General features: G+C 35.5%; 2 protein-coding genes across 3 annotated transcripts; both read left to right on the plus strand.

Annotated features, from left to right (window-relative positions):
• The first annotated feature begins 4,950 nt into the window (after positions 1 to 4,950).
• Positions 4,951 to 16,736, plus strand: CER3 (Fatty acid hydroxylase superfamily). Its single transcript, XM_006845421.4, has 11 exons — positions 4,951 to 5,268; positions 5,396 to 5,616; positions 5,923 to 6,158; positions 6,343 to 6,562; positions 7,240 to 7,361; positions 8,434 to 8,690; positions 12,872 to 12,979; positions 13,444 to 13,650; positions 14,704 to 14,814; positions 14,921 to 15,094; positions 16,335 to 16,736. The coding sequence occupies exons 1-11, from the start codon at positions 5,218 to 5,220 to the stop codon at positions 16,488 to 16,490; spliced, it is 1,863 nt and encodes a 620-aa protein (XP_006845484.2). The 5' UTR covers positions 4,951 to 5,217; the 3' UTR covers positions 16,491 to 16,736.
• A 3,549-nt stretch (positions 16,737 to 20,285) lies between these two features.
• Positions 20,286 to 24,850, plus strand: LOC18435377 (uncharacterized). 2 transcript variants are annotated; one of them, XM_020667878.2, is made up of 2 exons: positions 20,286 to 20,789; positions 24,565 to 24,850. In XM_020667878.2, exons 1-2 carry the CDS (start codon positions 20,525 to 20,527, stop codon positions 24,654 to 24,656), a joined length of 357 nt encoding a protein of 118 aa, XP_020523537.1. In that variant the 5' UTR covers positions 20,286 to 20,524; the 3' UTR covers positions 24,657 to 24,850. The 2 variants fall into 2 exon arrangements, 1 of the variants encoding a protein (XP_020523537.1); XR_016045967.1 differs by having other exon boundaries at positions 20,542 to 20,789; positions 24,610 to 24,850.
• The last annotated feature ends 3,021 nt before the right edge of the window (positions 24,851 to 27,871 follow it).

The raw sequence follows: 27,871 nt of genomic DNA on the forward strand, positions 1-27,871 counted from the left end.
TCTCTCTCACACACACATACACACACACACATTTTTCTGGTACTGCGGTTCGGCACCAGTGAAATTTTTTTGCAATTCGGCACAAAAACTTACCGAACTACGAAAAAAATATTAGTCTAGCACCCAGTGTGTTGCCCCGAATTTTTTTTGCGGTCCGGCACAAAGTATGTCGAACCATATTACCAGCCTTAACTCAAATTATAACCGGTTCGACCCACTGGGTGTCGGACCACAAAAGTCTTAGTCCAGAGCTAGAGAGAGAAAAAGAGAGGGCGAGTAGAGAGAGAAAGAGATAGAGAATGAGAGGAAGAGAGAGAAAGGATTTTTATTTTGAGAGAGAAAGAGTGTGGGCAGAGAGAGTCGGGTTTCCAAAATAGAGGAGAAGAGAGAGTAAGGGTATTTTTTGTCCTAAATCCATTGACTTGTATTAGGTTTATGGTGGAATACAAAAAGTTTTGGAGATTAGGATGTCTAGAAAGTTGAATTTGGGGTATTAATAATTTACTCAAAAATTTATGTTCTCGCGAGAACATACTTTCCATTTACTCACTTGAGCAAAATTCAGCTAGAATTTAAGCTCACAAATTTTGGGATGTATACCTCTTAATAGTAGTGACTAACATCAAATAAATAGATAAAATAAAATTGCACTCTCCAAATAATGTCCTCAGAACAAAAATCATCCAATACTTGAAAGGCAAATCTAAGTGTTGAAGAATGCAAGTTCCCTTCTTTTCTGGATATAATCACCCACTAACTCTTAGATGAATCCAAATATTTCAAGAAAAAAAGGGAAAAAAATAAGAAGAAGATGGGATTGTATATTATGTGACTATTTATTTTTGGTACAAAAGTGGTCACAATTATTTTTAGCCATTGAATGTGAAATTTAATATATTTAGTATCACAATATTCACAAAATTTTATTTTGGACTTTGTACCAATCAATAATACATCTAACCACCCAATTTCACATATAACAGTCAATAATGATTGAGACAATCTTATATAAACAATAAATAGTCTCATTGTATACGTTTCATAAAAAAAAATGAGAACTCCCAATCAATATTTTCCCAAAGAGGAAGGTATAATATTTACTCCTAGAGGAGCATGCTATACAAACAATAGGTAGTGTGTAGACATCCCCTCTAAATTTATGAATTCTAAAACCCTTAACTCACATTGTCCCAAGATAGCTTAGGACATAAAACCATAGCACATATCTAGACCATAAAATAGAACTTAGAATATTCTTAAATATTCCTACAATATTCACAAACAGCCATTTTAGGTGAAAATAATCCCAAATAGATACGCCCGAGTGGGAAGAAGAGAAAAAATATTCAAATATACACCAAATCAGGATTTTTTTAGGATTAATTATCAAGAAACACGATGGGGAAACCACGGAGAAAACCACGCAAATGGGCTTCAGATGGCCACCACATATATGGGCCTCGGACGGCCCTAGCAATGTGGAGTTCATTGCTAGGCCCATCCATTCGGCCCAGAGACGAACCTCAATTAGTTGACACGTGCATTTTGGTCGTTTTTAGTTAGGAATCCCATATTATATGGGATTACCATTGATATTGATATTGATAAGTTTCCTATGTCAGTTGGCATACTCATTGAAATTCAACAAGATTAGGATTCTTAGTTATATCTTAAATTTGAGATATAAGTAACATCTATGAGATTCCTATCTAGTAAGTGATTGATAACCTTATATATATGGAATGAGAGAAAAATAATTTGTGCGCCCAATTTAAGTTGCCATATGAGAAATATGGACTTCCTTCTAAAGAGAAGCAAGGGTCTTCTGCATAGAGAAATAGGAGCCTCTAAAAGAACCTCTAGAGAGATAAGCGAGCTTCTAGTAAAAGAAACGGTGTGTTTGTGCCTTTGCATGGAGAGAGATAAAGATGCGTATTTATTTTAGAGAAGTTGTTCCTGCAGAGATCGTGGATAGCCCTTTGTAGAAGTTGCATCTTTGCCTGGTACATTTAGTAATAGTTATTAAAAGCAAAGAGAAGGAAGAATGACAAGTGATGTTAGCCGGGAGAGTGGTCTCAAGGGTTTTTCGAGTGGATATTATTGATGGATAAGATACCATTTGTGACCCAAAATCTGGGATGTAACACTTATCGGTATAATGGGTTTGAGTTTTTCATGTCATGGATATAGCCTTTTGGGGTGAACTACATAAATATTTGTATTTTTATGGTGTGTATATTTTTTATATTCTATTTCTCATATTACAGTTTGTACTTATTTATATTGTTTCTAGCCAATTAAGTATACAATCTTAGTAGTCCCAACTTTTGGGGTTCCTCTTTCTGCATCTAAGATGATTCTTAATTCATAACAAGTGGCATTAGAACCCATATTTTCAAAACACATGGAAAAATTTGTGAGTATTTTTGTTTTGAGGTGGAGAAATATGACGGCAAAAATAAGAATTCATAAAGCAATCCAATAAATGTTGGCATGGAAAGCAGGTGACTTTGATATCAAGGTATGATTGTTGGTTATGATATATAAAAAATCGTCCCCCAAAAAAAATTCCATATTATATGGGGTTGATATTGATATTGATAAGTTTTTTAAGTTAGCTAACATACTTATTAAAGTCCAACTAAATTAGAATTCTAGGTCATAACTTAAGTTTGAGATATATATGACATTTATGGGATTCCTATCTGGCATGGGAATGATAAATTTATATATGAAAGGAGAGGAGAAATAATTTTTGTGCACTATTTGAGTCACCTAATGGAAGAGATAGACTTCCCTTTAGAGTGAGGCGATGACATCCTATATAAAGAGGGAGGAGCCCATGATAGAACTTCTAGAGAGAGAAATGAGATTCTAGTGAGAGAAAACACTTGTTTATACCTTGTATGGTGAGAGAGACGCTTGTGTCTTGCATAAAAGTTATTTCTATAGCGATTTTTTGTGGTATCCTTTTTATAAAGGGAAATTAGGTTCTCATTACTCTCGTATCTCTATTTGATTTGTTTAATAATAGTTTCTAAAAGCATAGAGAAAGAAGAACAACATGTGATGTTGGTCGAGAGAGTGGTTTCAAAGGTTGCTCGATCGAGTATTGTCCAGGTCATTAAATATCTTTTATGTCCCAAAATTAGTGATGTAATTGTTATCGGTGCAATAGATTTTAATTTGTCTATGAATGTAACTCTTTAGGATAAACCACGTGAATCTTTGTACTCTTGTAGTAAGTGTGTTTTTATACTTTATTTTATAATATAACTTGTACTCGCCTATTTTGTTTTGTTTGTAGCTTAGTTAACTACATGATCCCGGTGGTACCCAACTTTGAGGTTCCTATTTTTTTTGTCGAATCTACCTCTAATGCTTTTAATTTTTTTCAATTTGAACACAATCTTAGACAAATAAGATTTCGACATAATTTACCTCTAATGATTTCAAAATTTTTAAATTTGAACACAATCTTAGACAAATCAAATTTCAGATAGTTGGTTTAGTCTCAAAATCACATAAAAATAGTGTTGCTTTCCTTGTGTTGTTTTTTTAAGGAGCTAGGGTGAGTTGGGTTATGCTTGGAGTTTGGAGTGGTTAGGTAAGTGGGTGGGCATTGGGTTGTTGGGAAAACGGGGCGGGTGTTGTGATCCTCAACCGAGAGACGTCCACGTCACAAAAGATTGCGCCTCCAACTTCCCTTTGGAAACGCCAAAAAATCCCCACCCTACTTTCCCTAAATGGTGCCTTACATGTCCACCTTTCTAAAACAATTACCACAAAAGAAACCTCTCTCTCTCTCTCTCTCTCTCTCTCTCTCTATTCTTTCCCAACTGAAAGTCTCTCTCTCTCTCTACAGTTTACACTAAGCTCTCTCTCTTGGGGTCGCAATGGGTCGTGTACGGCTGGACCGGACCCGGATTCATATTCGGGTCTATGTTTTGGATTTGAGCTCAACCTGTCGGTCCAAACACTAGATCTATACCCATATCTATCGGGTCCATTGTCATATTCACTATGAGTTTTTTTTTTTTTTACATCATATATCTTTGTTATTGACAACAAATCACAGTTACCCACCATTATCTTTTAAACCATTTGATTTGTGATTTAGTAATTAAAGATGACTACAAGTTCTTATTGCATATGATGCTTAGTACACCCAAACAAATAGAGCTTGAAGTATTTTATCTACAACATTTTACGGGTACGGATCGGATCCAACTGGACCCGAATAGTGTTTGGGTCCAAATGTTGGATCCATACAGACCCATGTCAGGTATACTCGGCAGGTCCTAAGTTGGATCTGGGTCCATTGCCACTCCTAAACTTGAGTAAGGGCACCAATGGGCTGGGCCTTAAGATAAGGCCAGGCCAAAAGGAGCTAGCCCAAGCCCGGTCTTCCGCCCTACTTCTTATGGCCCGATTGGGCTGCCCAGCCCATTGCTGGCAAGCCTCTCTCTACACGAATATCTCTTCTTTTTACGTATCTCTGCACGAATTTCTTTCTCACCCAGTTCCCCATCCCTCATTATAGTGCTTTCTCTCTCTAACTTAGTCAATATCTACTCAACCGTGTTCTTGGGGTGCGAGGAGAGGGAGGATGTAGATATTTACAGGTGAGGGCAGCGAACTGTTGAAGCACGGAGCTTCATACATGAACCTTGTTTTAATGACCCATCGCATTCTATTTTAAGCACAATCGCCTTCAATCTTAAGCCCGTTTGCATTCATTTATCGCCTTCAATCTTAAACCCCACCTGTCCTCTCTCCTTTGCCTGAATTCGGCGACCTTGTCGTTTTTGTTCCATGCTCGTTTTCACATTTATCCTAGAGAGAGAAAGAGGGGACAAATGTCAAAGTAGAGAGAGAGAGAGAGAGATGGGGGTTGGGAGAGATTGATTGGGAAAACAGCAAAAGCAAAGGCTTGGCCTTATGTTATATAAAGGAGAGAGAGGAGGGAGCTTTTGAGAAAGCAGAAGAGCATATTGATGCACTCGCTCTCCAGTCTCTCTCTCTCTCTAACCATACCCTCCATTTAATCTTCTCATGTACTTGGCTTGCTCATTCGCTTTGGGAGAGGATAGAAGTGGGGCTAGATAGAGAAACTGAGAGAAAAGAAGAGAGAGAGAGAGAGAGAGAGAGAGAGAGAGAGAGAGAGAGAGAGAAGAGATAGAGAGAGAAAGGTGAGGATTTCTGGTTTTTGAGAGAATGGGTGCTCCATTATCAGCTTGGCCATGGGAGAACTTAAGTAGCTATAAGGCATGGTCACACATATCACTTCTAATATTCTTTCTTTCTCTCTCTAGTTTTAGTATCTTGCTCCTTGAATACATGTCTAATAGGTTTTGGTTTTTTTTATTTTTTTCCATTCCTTTTGATTTGGCAGTATGTATTGTATGGGCCTTTGATTGCCAAAGCACTGCATTGTGTGTTATGGAGTGGAAATGATTCAGAAAGATGGTGTGTCCATATACTAATAATATGTGCCCTAAGAGGCCTCATTCATCAGCTCTGGTTCTCATATAGCAACATGCTTTTCCTCACAAAGAAATTAAGGGTTCTCCAACAAGGGGTGGATTTCAAGCAAATTGACAGAGAATGGCACTGGTATGATTTTACAATCTCTCTCTCCCTGAGGCACAAACAAAAGGGTCATGCCAATGTCATTCCTCTCTCTCTAAAGCACAAACAAAATGGTTATACCTGTTTCACTCCTCTCTCTCTCTCTCTCTAAGGCACAAATAAAAGGGATATACCAATTTCATCCTCTCTTTCTCTCTCTAAAGCACACTGAGACATGCACACAAAGGGTGGATACCGATTTCCTTCTAACCCCTCTATGTCTCTCTAATGGTGGATGCTAATTTCATTCCTGCACTCCTCTCTCTTCCTTCATACTTTTCTCATTTACAGGGACAACTTCATCTTGCTTCAAGCTTTGATGGCAACATTTGCATGCTATTACTTCCCTTCCTTCACCAAAAGTCTTCCTCTATATAATACAACTGGCTTCATTTGTGTACTGCTCCTTCACATGGGATTTTCAGAGTCATTATACTATGGGGTACACCGATTGTTTCACTCTGATTATCTCTACACCAACTACCACTCATTCCACCACAAATCCATGGTGTCACAATCCTTCACAGGTAGGAGCAAGACTCCCCATCTCTCCCATAACCCTCTCTCATCCTGCATTGTGTAGAACACTAAAACCCCATTAATGACTCATATTTTTTGTATCTCTCTCTCACATCATGCATTGTGTACTACACTAAAACCCCATTAATGACTGATATTTTTTGTGTTTCTGTCTCATTAAATATTTTGCAGCCGGTTCAGCTAGCCTATTGGAACATATAGTACTATGTTTTATTATGGGGATCCCTATTGTTGGAGCTTCATGGATGGATTGTGCATCTCTATCGATGGTGTATGCATACATCATGGCCTTTGATTTCATGAGGTGCCTGGGTCATTGTAATGTGGAGATCATACCACACTCTCTGTTCGAGTGGATGCCCCTTCTAAGATACATCTTCTACACCCCAACGTAAATTCCATGCTCTCTCTCTCTCTCTCTCTCCCCTTTTTTCCCTTTTCTTGACAATTTCAGTAAGTCTTTCTTTCCCCTTGCCATTAAACTTCTCTCTCTCTCTCTCTCTCTCATCTAGCCATTAAAACTCTTTCTCTCTCTATCACCTAGCCATTAAAGCCCTCTCTCTCTCTATCAGTAAATCTAGCGCTTGTCTTCATTCCGTTTTCATTGTTTGAAAACCTAACTTTCGGATGCATTTGCTTTTCCATTTTTCTCTTTCTAATCTTAGTGATTCAAGGACCACAAGCTCTGTCCAAAAGATCTGGTCCAGGCTGCTGTTCTTTTGCCCATATGAGTTTAAACCATATTTTCCTTTTTCTGTTTTTACATCACTTTCGATTTTAATCCGAGGGCCGCAACACTGCCTGAAATGGATCTCAAGGTACATGAACAGTAGAGACTATTCTAAAACCTATGTGAGGATATAGATTGAAGTGAACTCTTTATAACATATTGCAATCCTTTTCAATGGAATTAAATTCTCTCTCTCTCTCTCATAGCAATCCTTTCCTATAGAATTAATACTCACTCTCTCTCTCTCTCTCTCTCTCCTATAGAATTAATACTCACTCTCTCTCTCTCTCTCTCTCTCTCTCTCTCTCATTTACTCACAACGATCTTGCCATGTGCAGGTACCATAGCCTCCACCACAACGAAAAAAGCACCAACTTTTGCCTCTTTATGCCCATTTACGACGCACTTTTCAACACTCTAAACCCCAAGTCATGGGACCTCCACAGGACTGTCAGATCAGGTCTCTATCTAACCCCGAAACCCTAAATTATCTCGTCCTATCAGCCCTAACCATGTATTATATCCTTAAACCCAGCCTTCACACCAACAGCACGTGGGACCTAACTTTTTGTTTATGCCCGTTCAGCCCTACAAGGGCCTAGGCCGGGCTTGGATGAGGCCCGACCCTTTGCTAGCCCTACAATCTCTCTGACCCCAAAACCTTAATTTTCTCATCACCCAGCCCTAAACAAACGCTAATTTTTCTCCAACACGCCATACCTCATTCGAGCCCAGCCTGTCACCAACAGCCAATTTGGTCCAAAATAAAAATTGGGTTTGATCAAAATTTAATCAAAATTAGTGTTAGATTATTTTTTATCAGTTTAAATGGCTGGTTTGACCGGTTCAATTGGCCAAATAAAATAGGCAACTTCTTTCTTTCTTTTAAATATGCTATATATTTTTAAACCATTGTTCATGTTTTCCTTCATTTATATTTTTTTTAATCTAGTCAAGTTTAGTTCAACCGCAGCCCGATTTTGTCTAGACCAAACTCCTCATCGATCCGATGGTTTGATCATGATAACACGAGTTCTTTGCTTATCTGCCTTAAGGTTGGCAATGAGTTGAGAGGCATATCTTGACCAATCAACTTATCCCAACCTGAGCCACAAATTAGGGAAGCCGGGCCTTACCACATATGCCCCGCCCAATGGTTTCTCTTTCTTTGTTTTTTCCTTAAAAGAATCTAGTAGGCCTTGCTATGACAGGCCCATTCAGCCCTGCAAGGACCTAGGCCGGGCTCAGGTGAGGCCCAGCCCAATCTTTTCTCTCTAACCCCAAAACCTTAATTTTCTCGTCACCGAGCCCAAAACAAACCCTAATTTTTCTCCAACACGCCATACCAACTCTATGTTGATTGGATCATTTCTCACTCTCACGCCCGAAACCCTAACTTTTCTCATCACTAAGCCCTTACCATACATCCTACCCCACACCTAACCCTAATTTTTGCACAACATGTGAGACCTAACTTTGTATTAATGGGTCATCGATAGTGCATTGTTAGGGCTCACGATATATGTATGCAGGTTGCGGTGACAAGGTGCCAGACTTTGTATTCCTTGGCCACGTTATCGAGTTTGACTCGGCTTTGCACGTCTCATTCTTGTTTCGCTCCATCAGCTCCATGCCTTGTGTTTTCAGGCCCATTCTGCTGCCAACGTGGCCCGTCGTTTTCGTTGTCATGCTATTTATGTGGGCCTCAGCGACCACATTTCTGATCTCCTTCTACACCTTAAGAGATAGGCTTCATCAGACTTGGGTGATCCCTAGGTTCGGTTTTCAGGTAGGCCCCAAAAAATAAATATAAAAAAGGATTTGATTATTTTTCTTTCTTTGTGGGCTAATATAATGTGAGGATTTTATACTATGAGACTATTTTTTATTTTAGTACAAGGATGTCACAATCATTTTTACCCATTAGATGTGAAATCTAATGGATGAAAGTGCATGAAAATATTTCGGGGAATTTTATTTTGGAGTATGTGCCTGAACAATGAGACATCCTCAACCATCCAATTTCAAATCAATGATGATTGTGACCCTTTTGTATCAAAATTAAATGGTCTCTTTGTATACTCTTCCTATAATATGATCCATGTGGTCGTGGTAACGAGATGACTTAGAGGTTATCATTGTCTCATCAATGGATTGAATGGTAGTCGAGAGCGTGTGGGCCTTGAATCATGTCGTTCTTCAATCCCACTTTCCCTTTCACCATCCATATGGTCATGGTGTGGACATGACCATATGGATCATTCTATAGTTTTTCATGTTATTACTAATGTGGCTGGTATGAATGGGGCTTTGGTGCATGTGTACGTACTTAGTCAGGAAGAAATAGCTTGATGCACCTATACAAGCGCTGTCTCTTTCAAAAACACATTAAGAATCACACAGTTTTCTCTTGTTGATAGTCTCAACTACACAATCATGAATTTGAGAAAAATTGTTTCGAAACTTATTTTAAATTTTTTTTTTGTTAAATCATAGAGGCCATTATGGATCATTAGATCTGCACTATTGTTTGAGTTACAAAATCACGAAATTAAACTGGCCATGCATCTTTTCTGACTTTCTAAATTCATTAATAAGATAGATCTTTGAGAGGGAACTGCATTTGAATAATTCCTCATTTAAATTTTCACTTATAAGTAGAGAGCTAGTACCACACATTGTTTTTCTTTGTGTACAAATTTCAGTATATCCTTTTTTTTTTGTAATGTTAAATTTCATATATCCTTATTAAATAGTCAGGCCAAGCTCTAGTTTTCTATAATTGAACTCTTTGATGTCCCAAACTAAGATAACTTAAAGAGTGAGCTAACTATAATCTAGTTTATAATGCTAAATGAAATATATTTGTACTAAGTGGAGTGTGGTTATTAAGGTGGGGGAGCATTTACCATATATAGGTGCTGGATGGTAAAATTTGCAATTTTCAACTTTTTCAAGTGCAAAAATAGGAAGGGGCTGGGTCGTGGTAGTAGCACCCTCATACCTAGTTACCATATTGTAATTTCCAATCCTGCCGACATCCCCTACTGACACTTTGCAAATAGCTAATTCCCTAATCTATTTGAAAAAATAGGTAGGGGTCCCTACTAAATTACCTAAAAATAAATAAATAAGGGGACTACATTATTACTAGAAAATGAAAGCTACATCGACCACCAAAAAAACCTCTATTTCTCTCCTTCCCTCTCTTTTCTCTGTAAGTTTTGGTATGTTCTTGTTCAAATATGTCCACTTTTAAAAATCCATCCTAGAAATGAATTTAGGATTTGAAACACATCCTTAGTTTATTTTAGATGGATTTAAAATTATGATTTTGTAGTTTAAAAATAGTGTAGAAGATCTACAAGAATTAAAATGAACGGTCCATAAATAAAGCTTAAAACGTTTTATTTTTTATGTTCGAAATCAATTTATCTTATATTCATGATTGCCATTATGAACTTGCGAAATTTTAGATCCAAAATCCTTCTCTGAGATAGATTATTAAAAGGAGATAACATTTGAATAGAGATGCACCAAACCACCCCATCCATATATATAAATCACCTTAGATCCGTGTCCGTGCTTGCATCACATTGATCATGATAACTTTTATGAATTGTGTAACCCGTGAGGCGTTAGAAGATTGATTTTTCTTTTTCTTTTGACATATTATAAGAAAGGAAAAGTTTATATGGAGTTAAGGCTCTAAACAATCAAATTAGAGCCTATCTCAAAAATTTCACTAGAAGAAGTTATTTTGATGCCCAAATATCCTCAAATTGATCATCTCAACATCAAAAAAAAAATAGATTTCAAGTTTTGAAAGTAGTATATTTTATAACACGATTTTGGGCTGTCAATTTTCAAGATTTTCAAGTTTTTCAAGTTTTCATAGATCTATCGATCTACACTATTTTTGAAGCTTTAAACTTTATAAATAAAGATGAAAATATATTTTAAAGCCACACATTTCTCGACACTATTTGAAGACAGGTTCTAATTTTATTGTTTAGAGCCTAGGCTCAATACAAACCGCACCCTAATAAGAAAGACTCACGATAATTTTGGCTTTCTAGCTCTAGGAATTCTAAAGTCCTTTTTCGTAAATTTTCTTTCTTTAAGTATTTGGTATGAGTTTTCTAGTTACGGGATAGTATATTATGATATCATTTATCTTCGCTATAAGCAAGTCACAATTACTCTTAGCCATCAAGTGTCAAGTTGGATGGCTTGGAATGTATCACAAAGTTTTAGAAATTTTTTTTGAAGTTTGAACCTAGTCAATGACACACTCTCAACCACTTGATTTCAAACCTGATGGATAAGAATAATTGTGATCTTTTAGTATCAAAAGTAAATGGCCTCCTTATATACTTTTCGGCTTTTATCTTCCTAATCTTTTTATTGAAATATCTCATGTGAATTGAAGAAAGAAGAGGGAGAAGGATTGATCTATTTCATTAGGACGTCTCTTACATGTTATATTTTGTTTTATTTCATAGAATTAAATACTGTTACCCTTTTCATTGAAACTTGGGGATAGGAAAGAGGTAGAAGGATTTTTTTGGGTGAGTAAAGAGATAGAAGGATTGATATGTATTAAATACCCTCCCCTAACTGGCAAAACCCGTGTACGTTTTTGGTTTTGTTTTATTGAATTGAAATATGTGCTTCTTGCTATTTCCTTTCCCAATTAGTTTTGAGCAGTGTCTTAAAACCCAACGATCTTGATTGAGAATCACTGATTTAGATTGGGATTCATTTGGGACCGATCGTTTTTTGAGAAGGTATCGGTTCCATATTGGTTTCCCACCTTAAATCCCCCTTTCAATATTTATTTTATTTATGAACTTATCTAATATTTTTTAGGTCTTTTTTAAACCACTACCTCATAAACCCTTATTTTAGTTTTTACTTTATCTTTTTTATTTTTAATAATTTCGAAAGCTTTGATTTCGACCTATCCAAAGTTTCAAACCAATCGAGAGAGCCAATCCATCAATCCAACACGAATATGTACGGTGGACAATCCACCTCACAATCCGTGTTTTGAAACACACGCTTTAAAAATAGGAAAAGAGGAGTAAGATTAACACGTATCATTGACTGTAGTCCGAACCAGTGCCCTGACTAGGCTACTGTCCAGCCCCAAGCGGGGACCTATACTTCTTGGGCTGAATTAAATTCTTTTGAAGTGTTGAAAATCTAGGTGTAAACGTAAAGTCTTGAGTTCAAGTCCTATCATAGGGACCCCTTCCTACTGAACTACCCAAAAAATTTATATAACTTTTATATCTATAATCAAAACTCAATTTTTCTCCTCTCTCTTAATCCATAAATCACCACTCTCTGGCAATGGGCCAGTTGTCCCAGCTTGGACCGCTAAAGTTGGCCCGTGAGCCTAGGGGTCCCTCTCTGAAACCTAGAGACTATCAACAAAAACTTGGCCTAAGTTGGAGTCCTTGTCCGAACTCCCAATTGCCATGTTCATCTTTTTCCTTCGAAAATTTTAGGAGTAGATCAACGAAAACTTGGAAAATGGAGTATATTTAGGTTGAATCCAAGTCATACAAACAACTTGCGTGCATGCTATCCAATAAATCCTACCTAATACTAAGATACTTCGAAATATATAAGAATATGCCTGGTACACATCGAAATATTTTTGTGAAAGTATTTCACATGAAAGAACTTCTTCATGTGATCAAGTGGTGAGTTTTTTTGCATCAATTGGTCCCAATGCATTTCTTCGTACCAATCCGTATATAATTGGTGTGAAATAACTCCCACCCCTAATCATACAACATGCGGGACTCTGGCCTCCCTCTGTTTTAACGGGTAACAATTTAAACATATTTCTCTCTCTCTAATGGGCAAGCTGTACCTGTACGATGCGGATGTAATCTCATGTCGCTTTCATCCTTTCCATGAAATTTGGATTTATTCTCTCTCTTCAATTGGGCACAGTACTTCTTGCCATTTGCCAAGGATGGAATTAATAAGCACATTGAAGATGCCATTCTCAGTGCGGACAAACTTGGCGTGAAGGTCATCAGCCTTGCAGCTTTAAACAAGGTAAAATTCAAATTCCTTGTACTTTTCTCTCTCTAAACAACCAATATCCAACAAAAAATGCGCTTTCAAAATAGGCTAAAAGTAACAAAATTGGGGTGCTTTTTTTTTTTGTTGTTGTTGTTGGAAGTAGTTGTTTTAAGATTTTCAAGTTTTGGAAATAGTGCATCATGTAATGCATTTGAGATGGTCAATTTCAAGATTTTTATATTTTTATAGATCTGTTCAATCTACAATATTTTTGAAATTTTATAATTAGAGACGAAAATGTATTTTAAAGTTATCACAAAGATTTTCAGTATTGAAACCACATTTCTCAATACTATTTGAAGATGCACTTTATTTTGATTGTTTAGAGCCTCGGCTTTATACAAACCGTACTCATTTTATTTTATTTTATTGCTGAGAATTGAGAATTCAATGAATTAGTCTTGTAATTTTAAATTTGATTTTGTTTCTCTCTCTAGAATGAAGCCTTAAATGGTGGTGGCATTATCTACGTTCAAAAGCACCGCAACCTCAAAGTGAAAGTAGTCCATGGAAACACCTTAACGGCGGCCGTTATCCTTAATGAGCTCCCTAACGGTGTTAAAGAGGTCTTTCTAACGGGTTCCACCTCCAAGCTTGGGAGAGCTATAGCCCTCTATCTTGCTCGAAAAGGCGTTCGCGTCCTGGTAAGAAATTAATGATATTTTTAAAAAAAAAAATTATCAAATTACCTATAAAAGAGGAATAATTTAACACTTTATTTATATCTTTCCATTTAATTTCAAAATGCCTATAAAAATACATGATCTCGAGTTCCAATAGTTGCGAGTACGTAGTATTTTCAATAATTCATCTCTTATGGATACATGCTCTCAAGTTGTTGATTTGAAACAACATGATGTACTATTGTCATTTGGCTCGGCCAATAAAAGCAAGATCAAATTATCAAATGCTCCTACATATTCGGGCTTTCTAATTTTAAATATTCGTAATTTGGTTATTTTTTACTATATTTCTTAAGGAGGTAGCACAGGTAGTGTATTGAAACTTAAAAAGAGTTTTCTTAAAATTAAATGGGATTACTTGACCATTTTAATGATTTTCTAAGATGATTTAACCATTTCTACCTATATTATGAAGGACACGGTTTCTATGAGTCAATGTAGAAATGAGTCACCTCTTAAAAATCTTGAGATGGATTTTTTGACTTAATTATTAAGGACATGTAATATCTAACATGAAGATCATGAATTTGAAAACATCAATAAATTTTAAAAATTAATATAACAATTCTACTAAAAATATATTTAGATAGTTAGTTTCAATTGTTTTAGATGGACCACCTACTTGCATCCATCCTTAAGATGGATCCTTTATACCTTGGGACCGCATATTGTAGAAATGTGGTCCAGCCCGAATGAAACAATTTTCCCATTTCATTACATACCAATATATGGTTTACGCTTTGACCCAATGCTGGTCCTACTTTTGGACCCACACCCAACCCAGGGGATCCGAAAGGGGACCTCAGCCCAGCAAGTGTTGAGCCGGCCCACTTCGTCACTAGTGATCCAACCCGAAAAGCACTTCGCAGCACATGAGTGTTCCAATTAACACAATTCGTTTTTATTTGTGTTTGCCTTTGAATTTTTCACTTTTTTTATTTTTTATTTTGCTATGTTAACGGTGGGAATGGAGGACAGGATTACATTGAAGTGTTTATCATTTAACTTTGGCAGATGCTTACTCTTTCCCAAGAACGTTTCCAGATAATACAAAAGGAAGCACCTGTGGAGTACCAGAAGAACCTGGTCCAGGTCACCAAGTACCAGGCTGGCCAGAACTGCAAGGTGAAATCCGAAATTTCGCAACGAAATCTCCAAATAATCCACGAAATTTTTGAATAATTGGGATTCACATGAAATAACATTGAAGTTTCGTTTCCTTTTTTCACAGACATGGATAGTTGGGAAATGGATTTTGCCACGAGAACAAAAGTGGGCCCCCAGTGGGACCCACTTCCACCAATTTGTGGTCCCACCCATCTTGAGGTTGAGAAGGGACTGCACGTATGGGAAGTTGGCCGCAATGCACTTACCGGACGATGTAGAGGGCTTGGGTACCTGCGAGGTAATCTCCTTTTGACTTAGCAAAATCGGTCTGATCGCCGGTCAAATTACTTAGATCAGATTTAAAAACATAAAAAAATTAAAAATAATAGTTTAAACAAATGATTGGTGGATTTCAAATTTCATATCATATTTATGCAATCCACCCAAGTAGGTCATAGTATATGCTTCAACAGGAGGAAGTTATACTCACTCTTCTGAAAAATAAAGAAAAAGTAAGAATTACTCTTTTAAAGTATGAAATATATTACCAAAAAAAAAAAAAATTGTTTAGCTAGTCCAATTGTCCAAAACATAGGCAAAACCAATCAAATGATACTTTTTGATCAATTTTCAATCAAGCTCGATATTTTGCCTTGACCTAAACCAACTAGGGCATTGTTGGTCTGGATTCTGACCAGTTGGATCAGACGGTCTTATCTTGTCTTGATAACACAAACAAGAACCTACGATTTTGGAGGCAAATAATTTCTTTTTGACAAAAGCTTTTCTATATGATCAAATAATTGGTAATGAGCTAACAACAATAGCATCTTTGTTTGGGCCACTATCGCCACTTCAATATCAATTGTTTGATCTAGATCGAGTTTTAAGCCCACAAGAGCATATAAATAAGTGTCCCGCCATTTAAACTGACAATCGAGCTTGAAAGCTGCAATAATTTTACATGTGGTGCCACCCACATTTAAAATACATGTGACTTCTGCTTTGAGATGTGGTTGGATGAGATATGTTTGGATGGTTGAGATGGATTCAGTTACAATATCACAAGTTAGCACTTGTGTGTCATATTGAACCAATGAGTCGAAGTATTTTATTTTTATTTTTATTTCATAAATCATTTTGTAGTGAATTTTGGGATGTGTATATATCTAATAATGGCACATGTGAAAAATAAAAATAAAAATATTCTTGCTTAGGAAAATTTTTGAAATACCTCTAAAACTTGCACTGCTTTTTGGTAATTAATTTTTATCACAAAAATTTTTTAAAAAAAATTTAAAAGAAAAATTGTTTGGGCCCAACCAACCCGTCCCAGACCAGCCTAGGGCTTCAAGGCCCGGCCGATTGCTCCCGATAAGCCCTATAACTGTGTCTAAGCTCGGCCCATTGCCAGATTCTGTATTTCAAGTTGAACCTCTATTCGCTATTGCCACCGAAAACATGTGCTCAAATGCTACTAACGATCTGGACCGTTGGATCTCACTTTCGTAGTTTTATTTACATTTTGTAATTTATAGTATACAATGGGGAGGGGGATCGTGCACGCGTGTCACGCCGGGGGAGTAGTGCACCTTCTAGAAGGGTGGACCCACCACGAGGTGGGGGCCATCTCCGTTGACAGGATCGACTTGGTCTGGGAAGCAGCTCTCAAGCACGGCCTGAAACCAGTGTGAACAATTACTATCTTGCCCTCAAATTTGACTGGGCATTCCATGTTATGACTTCGAGGTTCGAGGACACGGAGTGTAAACTTAGACCACCCCCCACCATTATTCAAAAAAAGAAAAACAAATAAATGTGATCTCTACATTCATGTATTTGTACTGCTAAAGTACTTAGTCGTTAGAAAATATGGGTTTTTTTTGTCATGTTATTGTATTATGTTTCTTCATCAACATGAGATTGAATTATTGGGGGCTTGGAATGTTCTAAATTTTTAAGAATCGGAGCTAAGTACTAGATTTTTTATATATTTTTTGGATAGTATTACGGGAAAGATGTCATCTACTCATATTAAGAATGAAACTCAAGACGTCATTTTAAAACACATATGTTACCCCGTTCCTAATGAAATAGAAACAAATAAAGAATGTGCATTTTTTTATGTTCCGTGTTTAGAGGAAGGAATTGTATTAGTTAGGTTGCAATGAAAATGGAAAACTGATTTATCAAAAGAATCGTAAACAATGATAAGCAAACATAGTTATAGGTTGTCAGGGTATTGGGATATGCTGGTTTTGTTTCATATCTTTGATTTACAAATCTCGCAACATTGGGTAGATGTTGTCTGGATGAGGCCTAAACATAGTAAAATTCTTTATTTGGACCATCTATTTGTAAAACAAATCATAAGTTCTAGAACAGTTCATTATTCTAATTTTACACTCTCTCATACACACAACATAACATAAAAGGTCAAACCTATTATACAGAAAATTTTGTTGAGTGCCATCCAAATGTTTTAAAGAATTCTACTCTCTCTCACACACAAAAAAGAATAAATAAATAAATGAATGAACGAAGAAGACATGACACCAGAGATCACACTTATTACACAACTTCATTGAGTACCATTCACATGTTTCAGAGAGTCCTACACACATGTAACACATATGAAGTTCTCTCTCAAGGTTATGCAAGCTCCCCTTTTAAGGCCAAATGCGACAATTTATCAAGAAAGGCTTTTTTGGGTACATCATTTATGACCAAATCTTATCACGAGGCGTCTCTCATACTCTTATGGATGTGCCTCATGAGACAAATGTCCGCAATTTTCATCATGATTTTTTTTTAAATGCATAAAATTTTGTCACTTATGACGATTATTTCAAGAATTTGGATATACATATGTTTAAAAGTTTCTTTATGCTAATAGTATTAGAATATAATTCCACTTTTCGTCTTGTACTAAGGAGTATGCAATCATGTCAGATAATGGGAAATAACTGAGGCATTTCATGCTTTTCAACTACGCCTTGAATATGGTAGTGGCATCATTTTGTGCCACACGGGCTATTAATCTAATTGGTGTTTGATTTCCCCAATATATTTAAACTAGTTCATCCACTATTAAAGGCTTTATCCAAATGGCCTAAGTAAAAACAATGTAATAAGCAACTTACTTTGTTGATTGTGTATATTAAGCAGTGTATCATTTTTTTTTTTTTTGCTATAACTAAGAAACAGTTGCACGTCCAAAGAAAAAAAAGATGGCCAGAGGTAGATTTGTCGATGTCCATATCCACAGTAAAGCAAGCATCAAAGTATTCCATTACTTCAAGAATCAAAGTATCCCAGTGCTTCATGCTAATCTGCTGGAAAACATAAATTAAGATATTTGAACCCCTTAATGTACCTTAAATTTTTGTTGTTTTTAAATAGTCAACATTTTGGGAGTTTTTATTGACAAGGCATACAACATGGCTCAAATCTAGGCCAACAAATTCCATGGCCTACACTATATTATGTGAAAAGTCTCATATTTCTCTTAAGAGACTTAGTGTCCATTAATTGTATGAATGTACAAACTTATCTTTTATAAACAAATTTCCAATGACAAAAATAAAAATAAATCACGGACACCTAAATTATACCCACACCTACAATGAAATACTAGATATTATAACTACCCTTCTCATATATATATTGATTACAATATACATCTTCTTTATTAACATGATAGACAATATATGTTTTCCTTTCACATATTAAACTATATCAAGATATCTTTCTCGACTCAAATATAATATATCGATATTTTATCTCCAACTATATTTATTCTTAGAACATAATTCCCCTATTGTATGACATTCATCTCAAAGTAAGAAAACGACAATGACTAGTTCTTTATAACCAACAATAATCATATACATACAATAAGAATATTGTGAAGTTACTTCAATTCTTAAGACATACACACAATGAAGTAGCATATTTACTTCATGTCCAAGGATAACATTATAAATTGTTAAACACTTAATGTGTCTAATTTTGTTTTAGGCCATATAAAAATGTCTTTAACTTGTATATTTGTATATCTTATCTTTTGAGTGGAGTTCCTCCTCTGAGGTTTTGGCATGAACCTTCAAAGTTTCATCAAGCTTCTCTGAGGTTTTGGTATACATACATATATTTCATTACTAAAAAGGAGAAAACCCTAGAAGAAAACCCAATTCACCATTGATGCCAGTAGATCCTGCAAAATTGTGAAAATAAATTGTTGTGGAAAATTCTGGCAAAATTTTGTTGAGAGAAAGGATGATTAGATAGAGAGAGAGAGTGAAAACAAATTGTAGTGGAAAATTCTGGCAAAATTTCGTCGAGAGAAGGGGTGATCAGAAAGAGAGACAGAGAAAGTTGGGAAAAAATAGAGAGGTAATCGAGTTTCTTCCTTTTTTATCTTTGGTAAATCAGCGAGGAAGGCGTCCCCTACTTGTTCCTAAAACTTGTTTGGGTTTTTTAGGGACAAACTTCAAGCACTTGAACCCACCTGAATGGCCGTTTACCTCATTGTTTATGGGGCAAAAGTCTGCATGCTCCAAAATAAATAGATAAGCAAAATGGTTTGATAGGGATGCAGCCCTATCAAAATAAGTAAAGTCATACCTCTAAGCTCATCGGAAATTGTAATTTAAGCATTAGAAAACCTTTACATTGATCATCTTGATTTGAACATAATGGTTATGGAAAAAAAATTAAAAAAATTCAAGCTCTAAAAATAGGGTATATTGTAACAAATTCTCTAGTCTAGACCATTCATATTGTAACAAATTCTTTTGACCATTCATTTCCCCTTAAAAGTGATCATAGATCCGCAAGATCTGTACTATTTCTTTTAGATTTGAATTTCATTGTCGATGTTGAAAATTGATTTTACAAAAAGATTTTCACCGTCGAAAGTGCTTTTTGAACGAAGATTTCAGATGAGGCTTTATTTTGTTTTCATAAAACTTCTACATTATGTAAACCTCATCCAATAGATAATAAAGAGTGAGAAAAAGATTTTTCCATATATAGAAGAGCGATGTTTTTCATTGCATCTTAAAAATTTGGAAAATTGTTTCATGCAGGATGAACCGTATGATTACACATGTGGTCCAAAAAGTGTAAAGCATCCATCTTAAAGATGATGCGTGTTTTATTAAAAAATAAATAAAAACATTAAAATTATTATTTTTAATTTTTAAACTTCAATTATGTTTTCATATTCATGTTATCCATGATAGAGATTACATGTCTCCTATAAATTTAGTCCAAAAATCCATCTCAAAAATAGATTTATTAAGAAGCCCGTATTTCTACATACACGAGCTTAGCTGCATAGAAACCGTGTCCTAAAAATATTTTTAGAAAAGTTGTTCTGATGTGGAAAAATATTTACAAATTAATCGACCTCACACTGAAACTGAAAATATTCCAAACTTTTCCAAAGTACTCCAAATTTTAAGCTTCGTTACAAGTTCCAACGTGTCGCACACAAATGAAGCAGTTAAACACAAACTTCATAACCACACGACACGCGTGTCACATGACTGTGATGTGGCCACCTGAGGAAACCCTATTCCTCATTTTCGGAGCAGAGATAGAACCAAATCCAAGTTTCACTGTAAAATTTAGTGTTTTGTTAGTATTTTCTAGGAGGTTTGTGAGAGAGATTTGAGGAAGGAAAGGAAGGAAAAGAAAAGATTGCCTTTATTTGGTCGGAGAAATGGAGAAGAGATCAGCAGTAAACATTTCTCAAAAACAAATGGGGAAGAGATCAGCAGTAAACATTTCTCCAAAAAAAATGGAGAAGAGATCAGAGATAGGGTTAGGGTTAGGGATACAGAAGAGGCTAATCAGGAAGAAGAAGAAGCAGTTCTTGGAGGCGGTGAAGGACTACTTGATCTCGGATTCGTACATGTATGCTCCATTGTTGATCTCTACGACTTGCGAAGATCGAATTCATGGGAAAAACCCTATTTCTCAAACTGGTGCAGTACTTTGCCCCTGTTTGTGAGATTCTCTTGTGGTTTTGTTGTGATTTTGATTGTTAACTTATACATTTAAGAGAGACTTTCTCCTTGCCCAGAATATATTGATTAATATTTAGTTTGTTTTGTATTTTGGATTTTTTTATCACTCTGCATTACATCACCATGGATATAGATTTATATTATAAAACTGGTGTTATATGAGTATTCTGGTAATCTAATGCTTTGTATTCCTCCAATTTTGGGGTGGGGTCGGGTTTGACGGTGGATGCCTTCATCTTTTCACTCAATAGCTACAGCATCCTAAAGCCCATGGTGAATGTTTTTGAGTCTCCTTTGTGAGGAGAACAATTTGTATTTACTTCCAAAAAAATGATAAGCCTTTTCACATTCCCATGCTAATGATCCAGCCCAAAGCTTGCCTTGTAGAAATTAAAGTGGCTACTTACTCAAATTATCAAATTACTGCTGAGAACCTATGAACCAATTGAAGTAAGGTGCACCTCAAAAATCCTATAGTGGGGAGTGTTCCAGCGTAGGAGAACCCTCCAAATGATCATCTCATCTCGACCTTGAGATGAATGGGCACCAAGGAAAAAAATATTTTCAAGTCCCAAAAAATAATGCATCTTGTAACAAGTTTTTTAGACTGTCGATTTTCAAGTGTGTCTGTTATGTGCTCAATCTGTATCATTTTTTAGATTTTAAATTTTATAATTTAAGATATAAAGAGATTTTGATGCCATAAAAATGTTTTCAACACCGAAAGGACATCTCTAAGTAAATTTTATTGGTGCACCTTGAGGCAACCTTGTACAAACTTCACCCTTTTCCTTAAAGTGTTTCTAAGTGATTGCTTTCTAGACTTTAGAAGAGACTGCTAACTCAAATTATCAAGTTACTAGTATGAATCTATGACCAATTTGCGAACAAATTTCCAACATTTCCTCCTTTCTAGACATTAGAAGTAGGTGCTAACTCATGCCATCAAAATACGTGAATCTGTCTATGACCAATTTGCTGCGACTCTTCAGAGGTTGCCAAATGGAAACTCTAAAAAGGGAAACAACCTGGCTCAATACAAACTAATTATCGACTGTCTTGAGATGTTCTACTAGGGAACAATCACTCGTCCTACTTTCTCTAGGGGACACTGAGAGTTTGGGTTGCTTCCTAAATTTAACAACCTCCTCTGAGCGAAATTTCTAACGTAGCTGAATTCATTAGCTCTGTAAATTCTCAACTCCGTCTTTGGACTGTTAATTCATGATTCTAACATCTTGGTCCATATCAAGCTTGGATTGAAGTGATATGAATTGTCAGCGTGGTTGTAGTTCTTCTGATAGGTTTAGAGCATATGATGAATTGTTAGGAAACCATATATCCTTGAAGAGAGAGAGAACCATGGCTAGTTTTCGAAGGAACGACATCTCTAACTTGTCATAAGAATGTGATTAATGTCATGAGATGAACCTCAGAGGCCTGATCCCTTTTTGAATCATAGGTGCTCCTGCTCCTGGCTATCAGGGTGACATTAAAGAAGATATGATTTGTGTTGATGGGGTTTCGTTTGCTAGATGTTTGTTCACAATTGGAAGAGATCTATCCCTTGAGACCTGGTTAAATTACGTGATTTTGATTCCTAATTTACAATCACCATAGATGATAATAAAAGTTATATGCTGCTAAGTTGTAAATATGTCTTCTTGATTGTTTCACATTCATAATAATGTACACTGAACAACGATTTGCAAGATGCTTCTCTAAAAAGTTCTAGTATACCATCCTACTCTGTACTTTTCTATTTTTCACAAATCATATATCCCCTGCTTCAAAGGGTGCCATCAGGGTGATGATAATTTGGGAAAGAAAATTGTGTGGAGGTTCACCAACCATCTTGATCATGGACAGAGCATGAGAATAGAACTGTTTCCAGCCCCATCAGAGTAAATTGAACCATATCCTTGTAAGTTCATTTTGACACTAGACCTGCTTAATATAAACTACAACTTCAATTCAAACTACTAGGCAAGGAATCCTTGGAGTGGATGAGGAATATGGTTGAAGCTTTGATAGTGGAAAAAATCGCGATAAAAAATGGATGAGGAACAAGAACTAAAGGAGGAGGATAGTGGAAAAATCGCGTTAAAAAAGAAGTATTAATTAATTGAAACGTTGGATATCAGTTTAATCAATATTTCTTGGTCTTCAGCTTGGTTGAAGTGTTAATCCTATAGGCACCATTCAGTAAATGAGTCTATATTTTGCACATTTTCATTTATTTAATTTTGTACTTCATTTCCGTTGGGGGTGCTTAATGCCTCTGCAAGACTTGATGCCCCTTAATCTCATAAGTTCCATGGTTTCTATGAACTAACTTGGGTTAATGAATTGTTAGATATTGATCATTTTGAGTGATCAGGACATGTAGTGGTCTAGGTACTAGACTACTTGTGAGTTAAAGACCATTCGAAAATACACACGTCTTTCTTCATTGTTTACTGGTTGTTACACTTTCGTTGGGGGATGCCATGTTAATCATCTAACAAATTATTGAATTATTTTGTTGACTATGTTATGTACTGGCGAGTCAAACATGGTTGCACTTCGGTAAGATCTCCTCATCTACAAAGCTATATTTAAGTCAAGCAGTGAGCGGCTCATTGGATTCCTTGCAAACTAGTTGGGCTTGTACAGAGAGTTAGGTGCTGTCACTTAGATCAAATTATGACAATAATAAGTGTTGGGCGAGATTTGGATGTATGTTTCTTTCTTTGCACATTCCTAAAATGCCACTAAAATAGAACAACCCAATGTTTCAGTATTGTCCTAGCATATAGTTATGAGTTTTGGGTCTAAAGTTCTGGGCTTTTCTTCATTCCTGTATTCTTTTAAATTTCAGGACTTCTTCGGTACATCGAAAGAGTGGGTTCCTTTATAACTTCTCGGAAACTTCATCATCATCAATAAACTTGCAAAGAAAAAAAAAACTACTTACCCAACACCCCCTCAATTGGGCCCTAGACAGACATTCCCAAGCACTGCCACTTAGAAACCAACTATCAAGTTCCGCCCAAGGAAAGTCTTGATGTGGTGAAGCACATAATGCACCAACATTCTTCTCCTTCATCTGAATCTGATAGCACGATCATTGGCCAATTTGAAAGGTATACTAACGGATAGAAAATCAGCTCACCAGAAGAAATGGTCCTCTAATCTAGGCCCTGTCATTGAAGGACCCCAAAAGTGACATTTCCATCTAAAGTACATCTTTCATTATCGAGGAAACTCTATGTTTGTCGAGTTTTCTGCATCTCCTAGGGTTTAAAATTTCCACATTTATGAGTTATAACCAAGGTCAGGCCAAACCCTGTTCTTTAGTGAAGTTTAACTTGTCAGTCTTTGGATAAAGTTTGGGTGTAAGGTCCTCAGGCTAGAGATTCCAAGTTAGGGAAAAATAATTTGAAATTTTGGCTGAACTAACCAGGTTATTTGGTGGAGATCATGGGCTTCAGTCCACAGAACGCATAGTTATTTGATTTCTACATTTTATATGGAAAGTTATGTAGCACTGGGATCCACGATGAATTATGATATCTATCCAAAATAATTTGAATTTTCTAGCACTATTAATGTTTTTTTTTCTTTATTAACTTATTTATTTATTTTGTGGTAGTTCAGTGGTAGGAATCATTCTTGACATGTAGCAAATTTGTCTCTTTATTGATAAATTGAAGCTCGTTCTACATCATTTGATTAATATTTACATGAACAGATGGCATTTTCAATGTGCTGAATCGCCCCGTTTTCATGATTTCAGAGAAGCAAGTTTCAACCCTGCAGATTCAAAGGGTGTTGGTGAAATGATTGAGCAATAAAAGGCTCCGGATATCAACTAATCCTCTTGTGACTCAATGTAAAGTTAAACATGGATTATTGAATTGTACTTGGATTGTGCCTGAACTCATTTCTTTGTAGTTCTTCCGTTTCAAATTCTGTATCATCCTGTGATTCTAAAACCGAATGTTAAGAAAAGCAAAATATTTTCTCCCCTTGATTTATGGAGCGTACTCCATTCAAATTTGTATTTATGAATAGCATTCAATGGGAACATTAAGTAGTCCATCACCATTCAAGCAAACTTAGTAGAGCACCTGTGAGGAGAAGTGTGTCAGTTCAAGTCGAAAGATTAAAAAGGGTAAGGAGTAGACTCAAAAGGACATGAGTGGAAGTAGTTTGGATTTTTGGTCTTACTGAAAGTATGATCTTTAATAGATCAAAATGGTATATCAGAGTTAGTATAACGGATCTCAATTAATTGGAAAATGGTTATGATGATGATGATGATTTTTAATCGGTAACTAGATTGAAGAGAATACAGCTTGTTAAAAGTAAATCTACTTTCTCTCATCTTATTGTCTATTGGTATCCATTAAAAATAATAAATGTAAAAATAAAAAGTAAAAAGCACTTTATGGGGTTTGAAAAGGGTGACATCCAAATATTGAGAGTAAGCTATTGAATTTTCAGACAAATTAAGTGCTAAGCGACTCAAAATCTAAATTTGATTTTTGAAAATAATTATTTGGTAATGTTTAAGTAGATCTGAGGAATTAAGTGGATAGTAATGCTCCACCAGAAGCATAAAATGCGCATTATTGCTCTTATTTAAAGAGCACAAATACTTGTTCAGCAAAGCATGTAACGGAAAATACATATGATACAAGAATGTCACGATCAACTTGATACAATAAGGTTACAATAATTTGAAGTCACAAACAACTTTAAGTGTAATTTGAAGTAACAATCAACTCTAAACCTAATTTGAAATTAGGGGTGTGAAAGAAGTTCCAAGAGAAAATTAAACTTTTGAGTGTAATCTAGATTTCAGATCCAAGAGGTGATTGTGCCCTGTGGTGCTAACCTGTTAAAAGTAAAAGATCGGATTTATTTTAGAACCGCTGCTATCACGTCAATGAAATCTCTCTCTCTCTCTCTCTCTCTCTCTCTCTCTCTCAATCTACACCACAAACGTGCAGCACCTTTCAAAAAAAGGCCCCAGTGTGGGCCTGACGTATTTTAGAACCGCTGTGATGTGCAGGTCAATGAAATCACTCTCCAAATTGCGTCAACTTTCAAAAGAGGCATCAGAGTGGGCCTGTGGGGTAGCAAATTTCAAATTTATGATCGATCTTTTAAAAAAAGAAAATGGTTTGATAGAAAATTAAAGCCTCTACTAAAGTCTCATCGAAAATTATTATGGTTGTAAAAATTAGGATTTTAAATTGTAAAATATTGTGTTTTAACAAATTAACTAGACCGTCCATTTCGTCCTAAAAAAGAGTGTTCAAATATCCACAAGAGCTACATGATTTTTTGAGTTTCAAATTTTATTATCAATGTTGTAAATTGATTTTAGAGCTGTAAATTGATTTTAAAGCCATCATGACGTGGCTAAAAGTGCTTTCGTGAATAGGATTTAAGAAAATGCTTTATTTGGTTTTCATAGAACCTAAGCCTTGTAGAAACTTCATCCTTTAGAAAAAAGAAAAAGTTTATATAAAGCTGTCTCTAAACAATCAAATTAGAGTCAATCTCAAAAAATTTATTAGAAGAGTTGTTTTAATGCTCAAATATCTTCAAATTGATCATCTCGACATCAATATATATGAGCATGAAAAAAAAATAGATTTAAAATTATAAAAATAATATATTTTGTAACACATTTTGTGATCGTCTATTTTCAATATTTTAAAATTCTCATAGATATGTTGACCTACACTAGTTTTGAAACATTAAATTTTATAAGCAAAAATAAAAATTTATTTTAAAACTATAACCCTCAGAAAAAATGTTTCGACAAATAGTGATGAACTTTATCCTAAGGCATAGCTGCCCAGTGCCTTTTGTTCTTGGACCGGTTTACATCAAATGAAAGTAGCCACGTTTGAAGTTAGGCAGTGCAAATAAAAAGGTCATTCCCGAGTTAGACCCATCATTTGCATTCTATCTTAGTAGCCTGTGTCCTTCATGGCATCAATTTTATTGAGTCCTATACTACAAAACAGCCTATGGTGTTACTAGACCTAACAACCAAGATGCTATATAATATATTTCTAGGATTTTAATATAAAAAAGCAGATTTGATAGTTGTGGAGTCGTACATATTGCACTCCATAATTGCATAGTCAACTTGACACAGTTGTAGATCTTGAAAAGCTCAAGAACCTAGATGCTAGTGCTTTGAAGAGTGCTCAACTTTTCATCCGCCCTACATTTATTGGTGCAACAATGTTGTACTAAATGTCAAAAGGTTCTATTTAAAATTTTTATTCTAAAAAAAAAAATTTAAATTTCGCAGTCAATTTTAATTGTCAAATATAGAATTAAGTGGTTAAAGAGATATCATGAAATAAAAAAAAGCTCTTCAAATTTTAAGTTTAGTTGCTAGAGTTTTTATCTAATTACCAAATATCTTTTGTACTGGAGATAGATGGCCTTATTACTATTGTTCACCTTGTTGTAAGAGGACTTATCATATATTGCTTCTTCTGTAAATGCTACACCATGGATTTAAAGGCGAAAGGTCATGCACTTAGAGAACTGTTGCTCCGGGAAACTAGTTGCTCAAGTTTGTATCTATCCTCTTGTATTTCTTAGTGGTAAGATAAATGTTGGAGTAAGTACCAAAGACTCTATTGAAGTTTTTTATTACCTAAATAGATTAAATATCACAATCATTTGTAATTGTCAAATATGAAATCGATAAGTTAGAAAAGTGTTGTAAAGTACGACAAAGTTTTTAACTTTTTAATTTTCAAACTAATATTATATCTAATTTTGATACAATTTATATTATATCTAATGACTAAAGGTTAATTTTCAAACTAATATTATATCTAATTTTGATACAATTTATATTATATCTAATGACTAAAGGTGATCGTGACCTTCTTATACTAAAGATAATTTTTTTCATAATATATTATTAACCTTCTTATACCATGTCATATCATAGATTGCTCCTTTTTAAATGCTATTCAAGGATCTTAAAAGGGGAAATGTCTTGGGGTGGAAGCGCA

The sequence above is a fragment of the Amborella trichopoda genome, chromosome 12 (genome assembly GCF_054954075.1).
Source record: "Amborella trichopoda isolate Santa Cruz 75 chromosome 12, AtrichopodaSantaCruz75HAP2 v2.0, whole genome shotgun sequence".
NCBI classification, from domain to species: domain Eukaryota; kingdom Viridiplantae; phylum Streptophyta; class Magnoliopsida; order Amborellales; family Amborellaceae; genus Amborella; species Amborella trichopoda.

Coding starts and splice junctions, on each gene's coding strand:
- LOC18435377 (XM_020667878.2), top strand. CDS start 20,525: ATGGAGAAGAGATCAGCAGTAAACATTTCTCAAAAACAAATGGGGAAG. Junction 20,790..24,564: donor AAACCCTATTTCTCAAACTG/GTGCAGTACTTT, acceptor TTACATGAACAG/ATGGCATTTTCAATGTGCTG.
- CER3 (XM_006845421.4), top strand. CDS start 5,218: ATGGGTGCTCCATTATCAGCTTGGCCATGGGAGAACTTAAGTAGCTAT. Junction 6,159..6,342: donor GGTGTCACAATCCTTCACAG/GTAGGAGCAAGA, acceptor AATATTTTGCAG/CCGGTTCAGCTAGCCTATTG. Junction 8,691..12,871: donor TCCCTAGGTTCGGTTTTCAG/GTAGGCCCCAAA, acceptor AATTGGGCACAG/TACTTCTTGCCATTTGCCAA.